The sequence below is a fragment of the Lithobates pipiens genome, unplaced genomic scaffold (genome assembly GCF_037356315.1).
Source record: "Lithobates pipiens isolate NorthernLeopardFrog02 unplaced genomic scaffold, aLitPip1_a1.2 Scaffold_3, whole genome shotgun sequence".
Taxonomy (NCBI): domain Eukaryota; kingdom Metazoa; phylum Chordata; class Amphibia; order Anura; family Ranidae; genus Lithobates; species Lithobates pipiens.
Window position 1 is genome coordinate 144,945,465 of NW_027507790.1, and position 17,022 is coordinate 144,962,486.

The 17,022-nt window shown below is 47.0% G+C and overlaps 2 protein-coding genes across 2 annotated transcripts in view; one reads left to right on the top strand and one right to left on the bottom strand.

The window, feature by feature from the left end:
- Positions 1–14,674, bottom strand: part of LOC143940699 (uncharacterized) — a 191,727-nt gene extending 177,053 nt beyond the window's left edge. The window contains exons 1-3 of the mRNA XM_077462345.1: positions 14,513–14,674; positions 6,403–6,464; positions 4,251–4,370 (exon numbers count right to left, since the gene is read on the bottom strand). Of these exons, the coding sequence (XP_077318471.1) occupies positions 4,251–4,289 (39 nt within the window). The 5' untranslated portion in view covers positions 4,290–4,370; positions 6,403–6,464; positions 14,513–14,674. The remainder of the gene's footprint in view (positions 1–4,250; positions 4,371–6,402; positions 6,465–14,512) is intronic.
- Positions 14,675–14,765: 91 nt separating this feature from the next.
- Positions 14,766–17,022, top strand: part of RIOK2 (RIO kinase 2) — a 57,155-nt gene continuing 54,898 nt past the window's right edge. The window contains exon 1 of the mRNA XM_077462346.1: positions 14,766–14,923. Coding sequence (XP_077318472.1) covers positions 14,858–14,923 — 66 coding nt within the window. The 5' untranslated portion in view covers positions 14,766–14,857. The remainder of the gene's footprint in view (positions 14,924–17,022) is intronic.

Here is a 17,022-nt window from a genome sequence, read left to right on the forward strand (position 1 = left end):
GATAGAACAACACAAAGTGAAAGGAAAATTATAAATATGTGAAAAGTGTGGTGTGCATTTGTATTTAGCCCCCTTTACTCTGATACTTCTAACTAAAATCTAGTGGAACCAATTACCTTCAGAAGTTACCTAATTAGTAAATAGAGTCCACCTGTGTGTAATTTAATCTCAGTATAACTAGAGCTGTTCTGTGAAGCCCTCAAAGGTTTGTTAGAGAATCTTAGTCAACAAACAGCATCATGAAGGCCAAGGAACACACCAGACCAGAATAAAGTTGTAGCTTGGACAGTGGCATAAGGACCTAGAGACCCTTAGTGATGAGGGGTGGGTGACCCTTAGTGATGGGGAGTGGGAGCAAGCTCTGGAGAACTTGACCAGGGTCTCCTTATCCTCCTCAGTGTCTGACCCAGTTATTTATTATTCACAGGTCTCCCTACACTCCTCTAAAGTTATATTCCTGGGGTAAAGCAGCTACACCAAACTGTCTAAGGTAGGGGTAGGCAACCTTTTGAGCACAGTGTGCCAAAAACGTTTTCAATTAAATTGAGCGTGCCGATTTTATAACAAAAAAAATGTCAACTTTCAATCATGAATGATCATAAAGGACAATCATGAAGGATTTTTTATAAAGTTAATGCTGTAAACGACTTTAGTCGTGAGAAACTAACATCCTGCACTCTCACGCCTCAGATCAGCCCCAATTCCTGCACCTTCACTGTCCCCCCTGCAAATCTGTTTTGCCACTGTACACCCCTGCTCATCTGTCTCACCACTGTACAACCCCCCGCTCATCTGTCCCACCACTGTACACCCCCTGCACATCTGCCCCACCACTGTACCCCCCCCCCCGCTCATCTATCCCACCACTGTAACCCCTGCCAATCTGCCCCACCACTGTACCTCCCTGCACATCTGCTCCACCAGCGTACCCCTATGCTCTTCTGTCTCACCACTGAACGATCTTCTCATCTGTCCTAACCCTGAACTTATCTGTTCACCTGCCCCACCACTGTACCTCATGCACATCTGTCCCACCTCTGTTCCCCCTGCTCTTCTGACCCACCACTGTAACCCCCTGCTTTTCTGTCCAACCGCGGAACCCCCTTCTCATCCCTCCAATATACTCCGACAACTGTCCCACCACTGTACACCCTTGGTCTTCTGCCCCACCACTGTAACCCCCTAATCATCTGCCATACTACTGTACCTCCCTGCACATCTGCTCAACCACTGTATCCCCATGCTTTTCTGTCTCATGCCTGAATCACCTTCTCATCTGTCCTAACACTGAACCCATCTGCTGATCTGCCCCACCCACTGTAACCTGCTTTCTCATCTGCCCCACCAATGTACCTCCTGCACATCTGTCTCACCTCTTACCCCCCCTCCCCCCACTGTAACCCTCTGCTCATCTGTCCCACGAATACACCTCCTTTGACATCTGCCCCCCTGTTCTACCCCCCTGCTTTTCTGTTCCACCACTGAACCCCCTTCTCATCTTGCCCAACACTAAACCCCCCCGCCCAACACTGTACCCCCCCCCCGCTCTTCTGTCCCACTGCTGAACCCCCTTCTCATCTCTTCCACCACTGTACCTCCCTGCACATTTGCCCCACTGCTGTACTCTCCTGCTCATCTGTCCCACCTCTGAACCCCTCCTGCTAATTGTGCCCAACGCTGTACCCGCCTGCTCACCTGCTCCACCACTGTACCCTCTTCTCATCTATGATATGCAGAGTGGTGAATGGAAGCAGAGACGAGACACATCTACCTGTCGCGATACACTCATCCCCGCTGATCCACCTCTCACATCCAGTCCACGTGCTTGTATGCGATGTATGGGATGTATGGGATGTATGTGATGTCACATACAAGCATCTGGAATGGATGCACAATGATGAGCTCAGGTCAGGGGTATTTTCTGAAAGCAGTGGGCCTGTGTGCAGGATCATAAGTTGGGCCCCCGCAGCTGAGAAAAAAGTGCGTCACTCTGTGCTAAATAACAGCTAACTAATGGCTGTGGCTTAAAGGGACACAAAGTGCAGGGGTTCAATACCAAGTGACGCAAAGGTTCAGGAATAATTTCAACAAAGTTTCCAGAAACTCAACAGTAATTCCACAAAGTGAAATCCTTTTTTTCTGAGATAAGTAGTGGCAACCAAGCGAGTTATCTTCCTCCAGATGGTGGGTGGGGCTAGTAGAACTGTGATTGGCGTTAGCACTGGCCAAAGACAGTCCTCCTCCTCCTGGAAATAGGGACCGCCCCCCTAGCAGAACTACACCCACTCTCTTCCCCATCACTGGCTGACAGGTGATCACATGGTAAGGGACCGGTAATGTGTGCCTAACAAGCGTTTGTGTGTACTACGCGCTGTTTTTACTGGAGATCTAGTTGTTTTCGTTCCCTGCTTAGTAGGGAATGAACAAACATGAGATCCCCTGTCATGGAACACAGCTGTTTACATTCACAGAGCTGTGTTCGGGAAAGCTCAAAACCGATCACTGGGTGCTGCAATCAACCATTGGGCGGCAACAGGGTTATTGGCACGTGATCCAGCGCAGGGAGGCCGATTTGCTGCCGTACATCCTAATGATGCGGTCAGCAAGCAGTTAAAGCCCAGCACACACCTGTATAAATCAGTGTTTGCCGGTTGTTACTAAACCAGGACCCAGGAACTTGAGTTGGGGTGGGAATGACTTTGTCCTTGACTCATCGTGTCTGGTGTTTGTGACCCCAGGTGGGTAGTGGTGGGGAGGTCGTTTGGGTGTCCCTTTGATGCGGAAGGCCGGGTCTGGTGTTGTGCCACTGAATGGGGGTACTTTTCCTGCGCCCCACTGCACTGGCCGCATGGCCAGCATTTTATGGTCTTGTAACCAGGTAGAGTTACCAGATTTTTGGCTTTGGACCCATTAGATTCTGTGCATTTCCTCCTTGTCCCCTTCTGGTATGTCCAATTTTTAACTTCATCTTAAATTTATGTGTGGTGGAGCTGTTCTGTCTGATCACACATGATTTAATTATATTAAATAAATAACTGTTAGAAGTTCTACATAGATCCTTCCCTTTGCATATTTTCCCCTCTCTCTATCAAGACAACAGTTTCATCTCATTGATATTGTATTATTATTAGCATCTTTTTGGTTCTTGTTTATATGTTCAGCTGGATCTTGAAATTGTCGCTATGGGGTGTTTATCATTGGTGTCACTTGTATATGTATATATTTTTTCCGTCATTTTTATCTCTTTGTATAAATAAAATTACAGATTTTATCTGTTTTGATGTGCGAATCCCCCACTAAAGTCCCAGTATATTTTGCTTTATTCTATCTATAGTTATATTAGGGATGTGGTATGACTTATGCCGCGTACACACGACTGGACTTTCCGTCAGAAAAGGTTTGACGGTCTTCCCGATGGACTTGCGACCGAATGGACTTGCCCACACATGAATGGACCAACGTCCGTTCGTTTTGAACATGATGACGTTGGATGGGACTAGAAATGGAAGTTCAATAGCCAGTAGCCAATAGCTACCCTTGCGTCGCATTTGGTCTGTCGGACCAGCACACAGACGAACGGTTTTCCCAACAGAAATTGATTCCGTCGGACAGATTTGAAACATGTTCTATTTCTAGGTCCGTCTGAATTTCTGAAGAAAAAAGTCAGATGAAGCCCACACACAATCGTAATATCCGACGGAATGATTCCATCTGACTTTTTCTGCCGGAAAGTCCAGTCGTGTGTATGCGGCATTCAAGTTTTCCTCACCAATTCCTACTTTGTGTGTCTACACATGTAGTGCACAATTATGACTTTGTAACAACCACTTACTTTCTAAGTTATTTAAAATTTAAAAACTGATTTGCAAAAAAGCATTCATCTGAACATACCTTTTGGCTAGTTGACAAAGGTTCTGAAAGTACTGATACACAATGTAAAAGTATGTTTCAACAGATTTAAAAATGTTATAAACCAAGAACAAAACTGTTAGAAAGAAATTAATAAAATCAGAGTTCAGAAATTTGTGTGTGGACTTTATCTTTATTGTCTATTGTTCACTATTCCCATTTTAGGGAACACGTAGATTTTATTATTGTGTGTTGTTCACTATTCCCAGTCAGGGAACACGAATATTTGATTGTGCACTCGGTATCTTGCTACATTGCAAGTTAATCATTTATTCTTATTTAAGGATTTATTGGTAGTTATTTAGGAAGTGCAACACTGTTTTGTTATGTATAAAAGTTACCTGAAGAAACTCCAGAGAAGAGGAATGTGAGGAGGACATGCTGTTGTTCCTAGTTTTCGTAGAACAGTATTTCTCTTCTAGATTTTTCTTAAAGAAACCAATTTATGAGTACAGACAGGCCTGCAATGAAGAAATCAACGCACTTTAAAAAGTATACTCTTAAATCATCTAACAGATGTTGGATTAAAGTTTGACATTTAAATTAACACAAAAGTCTGGTTTAAAAAATACAATTCTAGTTAAAGTGATTGTAGAGTCTTGTTTATTTTCCTATAAAAATAACAAATATGTTATACTTCCTCCGTTGCAGTGGATTTGCACAGAGCAGCCCGGATACTCCTCTTCTTAGGTCCCTCTTCTTTATCCTGGCCCCTTCCTCCTGTTCAGTGCCCCTACAGCAAGCAGATTGCTATGGGGGCAGCAGAGCCACAGCTCCCTGTGTCCATTCATACACTGAGCCCCGGCCCCACCCCTTCACTCTCCTGTTTGGCTAGCTCAATTTGACGGCAGCGGCACCCAATGGCACGGCTGCTGTGTCTCAGCCAATCAGAAGGGAGAATCTTGGATGGCTGAGATACTAGTGGAAATTGCTGGACAGAGAGGGACCTCAAGTAAGTGTTATGGAGGGGCAGCTACACACAGAAGGCTTTTCATCTTAATGCAAAGAAAGCATTAAAATAAAAAAACCTTTTGCCTTTACAACCACTTTATGTATGTATTCCCCAAATTCCGTTTTTATTTTTATTTATTTTTTGCTGCTGTGATTTGACTTCCCGTTAGAGGGTGGCTACGTTCATTCTCCATGGTTCCATTGTATGTAGGAGTGTAGCCACCCTCTTTCCCACCAGGTCCATGGACTAGGGACTATAAATTAGGGGTCGCCAACCCCCGGGCCGCAGCCCAATGGCGGGCTGCAGGGTTGGCAGAAACTATCTATTGGCAGCTGCTTTTAATCTGCCTGGGCTCAGCCACTTGTTGTTTTATTCCCCTCCATGAGAGCTGGTCTTCTCCAAAATGGTGGCGGAGACCAAATCACCAGTGCTGGCCCCAGACCTATAGCGGCGGCTCTGGGGATACAGCAGCAGCACTGAGGTCTCATAATGGGCCATGCAGGAGACACCCTGCAGTCAGGCCACTCCACACCATCCACTCAGAGCCCAGCCAAATCAAGACCCAGGAGGGACTCGGCTGTTGTTGGTCAGCAGCAGGGGACCTGTATGTGCCCCGTCAGCGAGAAGGAAAGCAGCCGCCATTTATTGACAGGGGGCAGAGCTTCACTTGCTCGCCTGCCGTTTACCCCCTGCTGTGTGGCTACTGAATATAATAGCCCTTCATTGTAGCTGTATAGCAGGGGGTAAGCGGCGGGCGAACGAGTGAAGCTCTGCCCCGTCAATAAGTGGCAGCTGCTCTCCTCCCGACACCCAGGGCACAGAAAACACATGGACACAGGAGCCTGGTGATCTGAGATGCTCGGTGAGCTCTGTGCAGTGATCCACTCACTGATAATGTTTCCATAGGAGTCTCTGTGCAGTCAAACATTTCTGCTAATGATCTGTAAATACAGATCATTAGCAAAGAGGTTTGACTGCCCAGAAAGGCCCATTTTGCTGCGCTTACAAAGCGCTGCCCATTCATTGCAATGTGCAGGGCATTTTGGGAGCGCTAAATACAGCGCTCCCAAACCGCCCCAAAAACACTGCAGTGAAGGGGAGGCGGTTTTCAGGCGCTTAGCAGAGGCTATTACTTGTGCTAAAGTGCCTGAAAACCGCTCCATTGTGAAAGGGTAATTAAACCCTCCTATCCTTTACAGTTAAGGAAGCTGATTCTGTTTGATATGCAACTGCCATGGTGCTTCACATGTGATAAGTTATGACACCAGTCATTTGATAGTTTAACAGTTTCAGGACACAAGCAAATGTGACAGTTAGCAATCCCAGCATTCCAGGAATGTAACTGTTTTTGAAACGGTTAAATCTATGGGTTTAGTTCTGCTTTATGATTTAGTGCTGTTCAGGGGCTCTGGGTTTCAGCAAAATGGCAGCCTCCAGCAAGAATGAAAAGTATGGGAACACAATAGTGACCCCTACCTATGGGACTGAGAACCAACTCAAATAAGCAGTTTTAAGTTGGAACTATTTGATTGGTTACTTGCCTGTCATGTGATTTTCAAGATCTTCTGGAAAGTTCTGCAGCCTGTCCGGTGACCCAACAGACCTATAAGATCAAAGAAGAAATATAGGGGACGTCAGACCAATGGCAGCAGCTGAAGACACGTCCCTTCCTGCCTCCCCTTGTCGCGGTCCTTCATTATGTGGCTTTGTCCCTTCTGCGGTAGGGTACAGTAGTATACTGGTGTATGCGTTTTTGGTTCGGGCTTTAATGGCTGAACCATTGGTATGTTATTAACATGTACTTATGGTGGTATGGTTATGAACAAACAGTTTATCCTTGTAAAATATAATGGTTTATTAAAGTGGTTGTAAACCCCCATTTTGACCTACAGGTAAGCCTCGATTAAGGCTATACCTGTAGGCCCAAGAAATATCTCCTAAACCTACATGGTTTAGGAGATATCTGCAAAAAGACAGGCGCACTGAGCATGCCGCTGCCAACGGTGATATGCCATTAGTGGCGGCTCCTGTGCGCATGACATCGCTGGCTCCTGTGTCAGGTAAGTGACACATAATGGGCTACTACAGGGGTTGACAAATTTGCTTGGAATCTAGGAGCCAGCTAAAAAAGTTAGGAGCCGGGTCCGTGACGGCGATCTGGACCTGTCCCTGGCCTGACATGGAGACGAGTGAGGGGAAGATAGCGCCCCCAGCCCCCCACCTGTCTCCAAGTCATTGCCCATAGCTCTTAGAGGGACATTTTTAAATTGCATTTTAGTGTAAATATGAGATGTGAGGTCTCTCTGACCCCAGATCTCATATATAAAAGAGGACCTGTCATGCTTTTTTCTATTACAAGGGATTTTTACATTCCTTGTAATAGGAATAAAAGTGACACACATTTTTTTTTTTTTTAAAAAGAACAGTGAAAAAAATAAAAATAAAAGTTAAAATAAGAAAAAAAAATTGTTTTAAATGCGCCCTGTCCCGCCAAGCTTGCATGCAGAAGCGAACGCATATATGAAAGCGGTGTTCAAACCACACATGTGAGGTATCGCTGCGATCGGTAGAGTAAGAGCAATAATTCTAGCCCCAGACCTCCTCTGTAACTCAAAACGTGCAACCTGAAGAATTTTTTTAAACGTCGCCTATGGAGATTTTAAAGGGTAAAAGTTTGTCGCCATTCCATGAGCGGGCGCAATTTTGAAGCGTGACATGTTGGGTATCGATTTACTCGGCGTAACATTATCTTTCACAATATAAAAAAAAAAAAATTGGGCTAACTTTACTGTTGTCTTTTTTTTTTTTATTAAATAAAAAAATTTTCCACAAAAAAAGTGCGCTTGTAAGTCCGCTGTGCAAATATGGTGTGACAGACAGTATTGCAACGACCACCATTTTACTCTCTAGGGTGTTAGAATAAATAATAAAAAAAAAAAAATATATATATATATATATATATTAATATAATATAATATATATATATTTTTGTTTAGGGGTTCTAAGTAAAGGGATGGAGAAAGACTGGCCCATTAGCATTGTTGGTTGTAATTCCAACGGCCACCACAAGAGGGCGCCAGATTCCAGAAGGAACCATAGGATCACAGAAGGCCTCAAAGCCGGGGGCTCAATTATCGGCCGCCTGCGGCGCGGCCCGACACGATCGCGCGGGGGGGGGTCCACGGAGACGGGACACCCCCAGCTATGCTGCCCCAGGCGCAAGGTCGCTGATTCTAGTCGCCAATGCGACCTGGCGACCGGGTTTTGTCGAGCCCTGGGCTACTATGTGATGCATAGTAGTCCATTATGCTTTACCTTTGCAGGGAAACAAAGAGGAAGTAAACCCATCAGGGTTTACTTACTCTTTAATTGTAATGTTCCTTGCTATAGAACAATATTTTATCCAGTTGTTATGGTAAAGTTCTGCTTATGGGAACCTCTCACAGACTTAGACTTTTTTGATAAGGTCCATCTGTCAGTTTTTCAGGTGGACCTGATCAGAAGCTCCATGCAGCTCTATGGACAGGCGGATGTAAATAAACTTGTGTTGGTTTGGAGGTAGTCTGATATAAAACAGACACCTGAGTCCTTTTACATCTGGCTGCCCATACAGCTGTCACAGGTCTGCCTGTGTCTGCCAGACACAAACTAAACGGGCACAGATGTCCAAAACTGGCATTTGTCCTGTTCAGCCATGATTCAGCAGGGGATCTGTTCATGGATTCCCTGCTGAACGGAGCAGAGAGGCTCCATGTTAGAGAGCCCAAGGTGATTTTCAGACGGTTTTACAGCGGTTCCCATTCATTTCTATGGAGAATCAAAGCGCCCAAAACATGCTCCAAAGATGCTGCTTGCAGAAGTTTTGTCAACGCACAGCCAGAGCAATGCCTTAGTGTGAAAGGTTACGTTTTAGGGGTGCACCGAATGGGTTTTTTGGTGCCGAAACCGATACCGAAAATGAAAAATACACTAGGCCGAAAACCGAAACCGATACCAAAACAGCACCGATACCGAAAATGACTGTTTTTAAAAAATATTTTCATACAGATGGTCAGAGACTGCAGGCATAGTAAAGGAGATGGCCAGAGACTGCAGGCATGGTGCAGGAGGTGGTCAGAGACTGCAGGCATGGTGCAGGAGATGGTCAGAGACTGCAGGCATGGTGCAGGAGATGGTCAGAGACTGCAGGCATGGTGCAGGAGATGGTCAGAGACTGCAGGCATGGTACATGAGATGGTCAGAGACTGCAGGCATGGTGCAGGAGATGGTCAGAGACTGCAGGCATGGTGCAGGAGATGGTCAGAGACTGCAGGCATGGTGCAGGAGATGGTCAGAGACTGCAGGCATGGTGCAGGAGATGGTCAGAGACTGCAGGCATGGTGCAGGAGATGGTCAGAGACTGCAGGCATGGTGCAGGAGATGGTCAGAGACTGCAGGCATGGTGCAGGAGATGGTCAGAGACTGCAGGCATGGTACAGGAGATGGTCAGAGACTGCAGGCATGGTGCAGGAGATGGTCAGAGACTGCAGGCATGGTGCAGGAGATGGTCAGAGACTGCAGGCATGGTGCAGGAGATGGTCAGAGACTGCAGGCATGGTGCAGGAGATGGTCAGAGACTGCAGGCATGGTGCAGGAGATGGTCAGAGACTGCAGGCATGGTGCAGGAGATGGTCAGAGACTGCAGGCATGGTGCAGGAGATGGTCAGAGACTGCAGGCATGGTGCAGGAGATGGTCAGAGACTGCAGGCATGGTGCAGGAGATGGTCAGAGACTTCAGGCATGGTGCAGGAGATGGTCAGAGACTTCAGGCATGGTGCAGGAGATGGTCAGAGACTGCAGACATAATACAGGGGATGGTCAGAGACTGCAGGCATGGTACAGGAGATGGTCAGAGACTGCAGGCATGGTACAGGAGATGGTCAGAGACTGCAGGCATGGTACAGGAGATGGTCAGAGACTGCAGGCATGGTACAGGAGATGGTCAGAGACTGCAGGCATGGTACAGGAGATGGTCAGAGACTGCAGGCATGGTACAGGAGATGGTCAGAGACTGCAGGCATGGTACAGGAGATGGTCAGAGACTGCAGGCATGGTACAGGAGATGGTCAGAGACTGCAGGCATGGTACAGGAGATGGTCAGAGACTGCAGGCATGGTGCAGGAGATGGTCAGAGACTGCAGGCATGGTGCAGGAGATGGTCAGAGACTGCAGGCATGGTGCAGGAGATGGTCAGAGACTTCAGGCATGGTGCAGGAGATGGTCAGAGACTTCAGGCATGGTGCAGGAGATGGTCAGAGACTGCAGACATAATACAGGGGATGGTCAGAGACTGCAGGCATGGTACAGGAGATGGTCAGAGACTGCAGGCATGGTACAGGAGATGGTCAGAGACTGCAGGCATGGTACAGGAGATGGTCAGAGACTGCAGGCATGGTACAGGAGATGGTCAGAGACTGCAGGCATGGTACAGGAGATGGTCAGAGACTGCAGGCATGGTACAGGAGATGGTCAGAGACTGCAGGCATGGTACAGGAGATGGTCAGAGACTGCAGGCATGGTGCAGGAGATGGTCAGAGACTGCAGGCATGGTGCAGGAGATGGTCAGAGACTGCAGGCATGGTGCAGGAGATGGTCAGAGACTGCAGGCATGGTACAGAAGATGGTCAGAGACTGCAGGCATGGTACAGAAGATGGTCAGAGACTGCAGGCATGGTACAGAGTACAGGAGATCAAAGCAGCCTCACCGATTCCCCTCAGATGCAGCCTGCCTGATAAAAATACATGCACAGTGTTTTCCATGTATACCAATGGCTGTAGTTCACACCATGCAGTCAGTTTCCAGTGCAGAAACTGACTGCATGGTGTGAACTAGAGCCATTGGAATACATGGAAAACACTGTGCATGCATTTTGTGCAAAAAAAATTAATAAATAAACACACGGAACTGCATCTGGTGTGAACTGGCCCCAAGCAAGCTACCTGGTTCCGTTCCAACAGACTTCTATTGGGAATGATCATATCGTTACCTCTACTAGCAATAACTTAACCCTTCTCCATTCTATCACATGGCGATAAAAACCTAGATGGGTCAAAATCAAGATTATTATTATTTTTTATTATATGGTCAATAAAGGGAGTACAGCCTTTGGCCTGTGACTTGGTTTTATATAAAATGGCTACATTCACACAAGTGGCCAGAGGTGGATAGTTTCAGAGGCAAACAAATTACTTTTGGATGCAGTAGCACTGTAGGAACAAAAAACGTGTGATTTAGCTGTGGACAAAACTCTGCAATGCTTGCCCTGGGCACACTCTTTCCCCCTCATGCAGCTTGCCAGTGTCTAAATGCAGCCTTACCCATGCCCGGATCAGAGCGGTGATCTCCGTGTGTCACGGAGCTGTGCATTGAATTGCCCGGACGGCTGCAGTAACAATGTCCCGCCTCCTGTAATCACGTCACGCTGATTCAATGTCCTGCCATTGGGTCAGTGTACCGTCTGTCACAGGAGGCGGGACATTGTTACTGCAGCCGCCCAGGCAATTCAATGCACAGCTCCGTGACACACGGAGATCACCGCGCTGTCGGGCGGGAGGAAAGGAGGACAGAGGACTGGGGACGGACAAGGAAAACACCCGTGCAATGGGCGGCACCAGGGGGTGGAGCCCCGCACAGGCCCCGCCCCCATTGCCGGCCCCATTATCGGCAAGATTTTCCTTTCGGCATTTTGCCGAAAACACCATTTTCGGCAGATATGTTTCGGCGGCCGAAATTTCTGTGCATCCCTATTACATTTAGATACATGGGAGGTGGGAGGTGGTTTTCAGGCGCTAAGACCCTTTTCAGGCGCTTTAGCATTAAAAATAGCGCCTAAAAAAAGCCTCATCTGCAATCCCAGTGTGAAAGCCCGAGTGCTTTCACGCTGGGGCGCTGCGCTGGCAGGACGTAAAAAAAAGTCCTGCAAGCAGCTTCTTTGCAGCGCTTTAGGAGCGGTGTATGCACTAAAGCACCCCTGCCAATTGAAATCAATGGGCAACGCAAAAATTACGTTAAGCGTCGCTAAAACTAGCGCCATTGGCAGTGTGAAAGGGCTCAATATTCCAATTGCACACATTCCTAGAAGGTAGCGGGTGCTGCAACAGCCAGCTGAAGACATGACAGGTCAATGTACATATTAGTTAGCACACAATGGATTACCATCTGAACGTTTTACTGAAGAAAAATCACATCACAGTAGACAAAGTGCAACATTTCAGGGCCTCCCCGGATCTCCTCATCACAAAGGGTTCCGGCATCACTCCGAAATGTTGCACTTCATCCACTGTGATATGATCATTCTTCAGTAAAACTTTCAAATGCTACGCGATGATGGCAATCACACTCACCGGACACTTTATTAGGTACACCTGGTCATTTACTTGGTAAAAATTGCTAATAGGCCAATACCATGGCAGCAACTCGATGCATTTAGGCATCTAGACGTGGTGAAGACGACTTGCTGATATTAAAACTGAGCATCAGAATGGGGAAGAAAGGGGATTTAGGTGACTTTGAATGTGGCATGGTTGTTGGTGTCAGGCGCGCTGGTCTGATTATTTAAAAAACTACTGATCTACTGGGATTTTCACACACACACACAACCATCTGTAGGGTTTACAGAGAATGGTCCAAGAAAGAGAAAATATCTAGTGAGCGGCATTTGTGTGGAGGAAATGCCTTGTTGATGTCAGAGGAGAATGAGCAGACCGATTCCACATGATAGAAAGGCAACAGTAACTCAAATAACCACTCGTTACAACCAAGGTATGCAAAATACCATCTCTGAACGTGCAACACATCAAACCTTGAAGCAGATGGGCTACAGCAGCAGCAGACTATTATTATACACAATTTATATAGTGCCAGCAGTTTACATAGCGCTTTACAATGTATAGGGGGGACAACATAGTTACAGTACAGTTCAATACAAAAGGTACAGGAGGGCCCTGCTCGTAGAGCTTACATTCTAAAGGGAGGGGGTGGTACAAAAGGTAATAGCTGAAGAGAATGATTTGATGGGGGTGGCTCTGGGACAGTTGTTAGGTGGGTGTGGGATAGGCTTCCCTGAATAAATGAGTTCTCAGGGATCGCCTAAAGGTGGGCAGGGTAGGGTCTGATCGTATATACTGGGGCAGGGAGTTCCAGAGGATGGGAGAGGCTCTGGAGAAGTCTTGAAGGCGAGCATGGGAGGAGGTAACAAGGGAGCTAGAGAGCAGGAGGTCCTACAGACTACGCTCCTGTCAGCTAAGAACAGGATACTGAGGGTACAATTTGCACAGGATCACCAAAATGGGAAAATAGAAGATTGGAAAAACCATTGCCTGGTCTAAGTCTCGATTCCAGCTGTGGTATTCAGACGGTAGGGTCCGAATTTGGCATAAATAACATGAAAACATGGATCCATCCTGTTTTGTATCAACAGTTCAGGCTGGTTGTGGTGTAATGTGGGGGATATTTTCATGGCACACTTTGGGCCCCTGAGCATCATTTAAACACCACAACCTACCCGAGTATTGTTGCTGACTGTGTCCACCCATTTATGACTACAGTGTCCCCATCTTCTGATTGCTACTTTCAGGAGGATAATGCACCATGTCACAAAGCTCAAACCATCTCCTGAACATGACAATGAGGTCATTGTACTCCAATGGCTTCCACAGTCACCAGATCTCAATCCAATAGAGCCCCTTTGGGATGTGGTGGAATGGGAGATTTGCATCATGGATGTGCAGCCAACAAATCTACAGCAACTGCGTGATGCTATCATATCAATATGGACTAAAATCTCTGAGGAATGTTTCCAACACCTTGTTGAATCTATGCCACAAAGAATTAAGGCAAAAGAAGGTCCAACCCTAAAGGCAGACACGCCAGTATGAATGGAAAACAGAAATATTTTGGACATAATGGCAAAGGGTTAGTAGCTGTCATGTTTGTACAGCTGTCTGTGTCCCTTCCGGGGAGACTCACATATTCATCTTGGTGACCAGCGTCATCGTGATGGAAAGTGAACCAAAATTTTGACTTGTCACCTAAACAGGAAAAGAGGAGAAATCTTCCAATGGGGACACTGTCTAAGGCCCCATTGACATATGCACATTTTCTGCACAACCTGCATCGAATGGAATGGGCTGCCTGACGTGTGCTGAAGAAGCTCCTGCGTCTTTTCCCGGTGTAGAGCTTGGCAGCTTTGTTGCAGATCTGCTGGCCACATTTGGGATGCCATTAACAATGAATGTGTATGGCGCCTTGGAGAGGATTTCCTATCACTTCCTGTTGTGGCCACAAGACAGGAAGTGATGGCAAATCTCCCCAATGGGACACAGGGAACAGAAATATAAAAAACTGATTGGGTTTTCTGTTCCCTTCTCTATACTGGGACATGTGTACAGCTATGTATGGTATAGCAGCACACGTTACAGATATAATAATACACAGAGCACAGTGTAGAAATGTCCCCACCAGCCCACTACTGAGCCCCGGTGTGGAATCTGAAGCTTCACAATGACTGCCATACGGCTGCACTACTAATCCCAGCATGCCCTAGCACATTGCACTAATACTTGCCCGCTATCAGTGTGTAATAACAGAAAGATGCCCAGACCTCCTCATACCTGGTGCTGTGCGATTCTCTCTCCACTCTGTTCCCGCCCACTTCAAACTTTTCCGTTTTCTCCTAGGCAGCCAGGGACATGGCAGCGCCATAATACCAACAACAATGCACATTCACCCCTCCCTATGAGATTCCCCTCAATAAACCATTCCGTATTTCCGGATAATATTCTACTACCCATATCACCGACGACAGTCGTTCTACATTAGGACGTTTCAGGTAAAGAATAACAGGAGCTGTAACATGACTAGAGTGCTGCAAGGACTCCCTGGGAGGATGTTGCGTCTTGACGTACACGTGGAACGCATGTGTGAGTTTGTGCGTTCCAGGCTGCCAGGTGGTCGGCATGGGGAAGCTGAATGTGGTTTTGCTTCGGTATCTGTCCAGAGATGACTTCAGGGTGCTCACCGCGGTAAGTATGTGTTGTGGGGAGAGAAGGGCGGGCGGCAGGCTGGTGTCTACAGAGTGTGTAGTTGTGAGAGGTGGAGGAACCCTGGAAGTAACTTTCTGGGCTCAGGGAGCACCTGCTAAATATTTGTTTATCTACAACTCATGATACATTAGTGTGATGGTCAGTGAGAAGAATGCCCCTCAAACCTCTGTTCATTGGGAAGAATTACCCCCTTACAGATAGCTAAAAATATCAATGATGCCAGCAGGAACTTGTCTGAGAGGCAGAAATTCCTCAAGTAACCCTTAGCAATCTCTGGGGCGGCGGCGGGGGGGGGGGGGGGGGGGGTCAGCAACCCATCGATCGCCATCTATCTTTTAAACGTGTGATAGGTAGATTGCCATAGAGTTCCTGCCAACCTGTGAGTACGCCTCTTCCTTACTACACCGATTGGCAGAGCACCTCGGAGAAAGAGATGAGGCGTCTTTCCGCCTGAGCTCTCGAGCCAGGAATTATGTTCAGCTCTAGGCAGAGGTAGCATGCCCGTTTCATGTGCAGCTGCGGGCAGGGAATGGCTCTGCCACCTAGGGTTTGCTGTCCGCTAGTTTTGGCTCTTAGTGCAGTGCACTGATCCCTACCTGCCCTCCTCTCCAGTTCATTCAAGTGGGTGACATCATGTGACCAGAGAGGAGGACCGGTGGAGATCAGAGCACCAAAAAAAGTATCTGTGCCACAGTAGCCCCCTTGATCCTTCAGTACTGTGCCCTCCAGACCCTTCTGTATCATGCCCCCCTGTACCCCCCCCCCCACCTTTACACTGCTTTGCTGACCCCCTGCCCTTGCCCTTCTGATGCCTTGTCCTTTGCCCTGTAGATGCCCTGTTTTCTGCCTTGCTAGTCACTCTCCTGCTTGCCCCTTTCAGCTGCCCTACTAAACTCTGTACACTGCAATATATCTTACTGATCTCTGTACAATGCCCTGCCCACCATGGAGCTCTGTAGCCTGCACTGCCTGCTGCCAACCACTGTAGGGTTCCACTGCTATCCTCTGTAGACTGCCCTGACCACTGCTAACCTCTGTAGGGCTCCACTGCTGGCCTCTGTAGACTGCCCTGCCCACTGCCAGCCTCTGTAGGGTTCTTTTGCACTACACAAAGCCACGCTAAGGTTGACTATAGCGGTTGCTGCCTCTCCTCAAACTAAAAGTCCCCTAGGGCAGTGGTCATCAACCCTGTCCTCAGGACCCACCAACAGGCCAGGTTTGCACAATAACTGAAATACATCACAGGTGATATCATTTGCTGCTCAGTGATTGCAGTATTCTAGTCTGCATCTCCCCGAGGTAATATATAAAACCTGGCCTGTTAGTGGGCCCTGAGGACAGGGTTGATGACCACTGCCCTAGGGAACTATAGATGTAGAATATTATGTGACAAGGTGGGGTCAGTGGCGCTACCTCAAATGTGCACATATGTGTAAGGCATCCCTCAGAAACCTTCCTCAGAACAGCCCCCCTATAGATACTCTTAACCAGTGGAGAAGGATGTGGGGGAGGAGAGGTGGGGGGGCTAATCTGTAATGGATCCCCAAACCCAGAGGGCGTCCTTCAATATCCCCTATCGGTGTGTATATATGCTGACTATATGCCAAAATATGCTGGTGCGCTAAATTAGTGCACCTTACATATGGAAACTGTGTCACATATAATTATGGTCACCCTGTGCATAACAACATGTGTAGTTCCTAATAATCAGCGTTGATACGTGTAATAACCAAATTACAGAAATAAGTGATATACAAAATAAAGTTGAGCTAAGGACTGATAGGTACCCATACAGTTGGATACTGTGCCGATATTGCGTCCCTATATCAAAAGTGTGCTACACATAACAAACTAATTAATATACTGTGCATCCAATACCATCCAAACCGTGTACAGATGAAGATCCCCAAGTGGATGAATAAATAAATGAGGATAAAAGATAATAATAATGTCTGTGGCTCCTTACTACCATAAAGTTGTAGATATATGTATGAACTGTATACATAAATAAAATGTCCCTATGTTCTTATATCAGATTAATGTGCAAAAAGTCCAAAAAAGAACCGTGAATGAAGGCG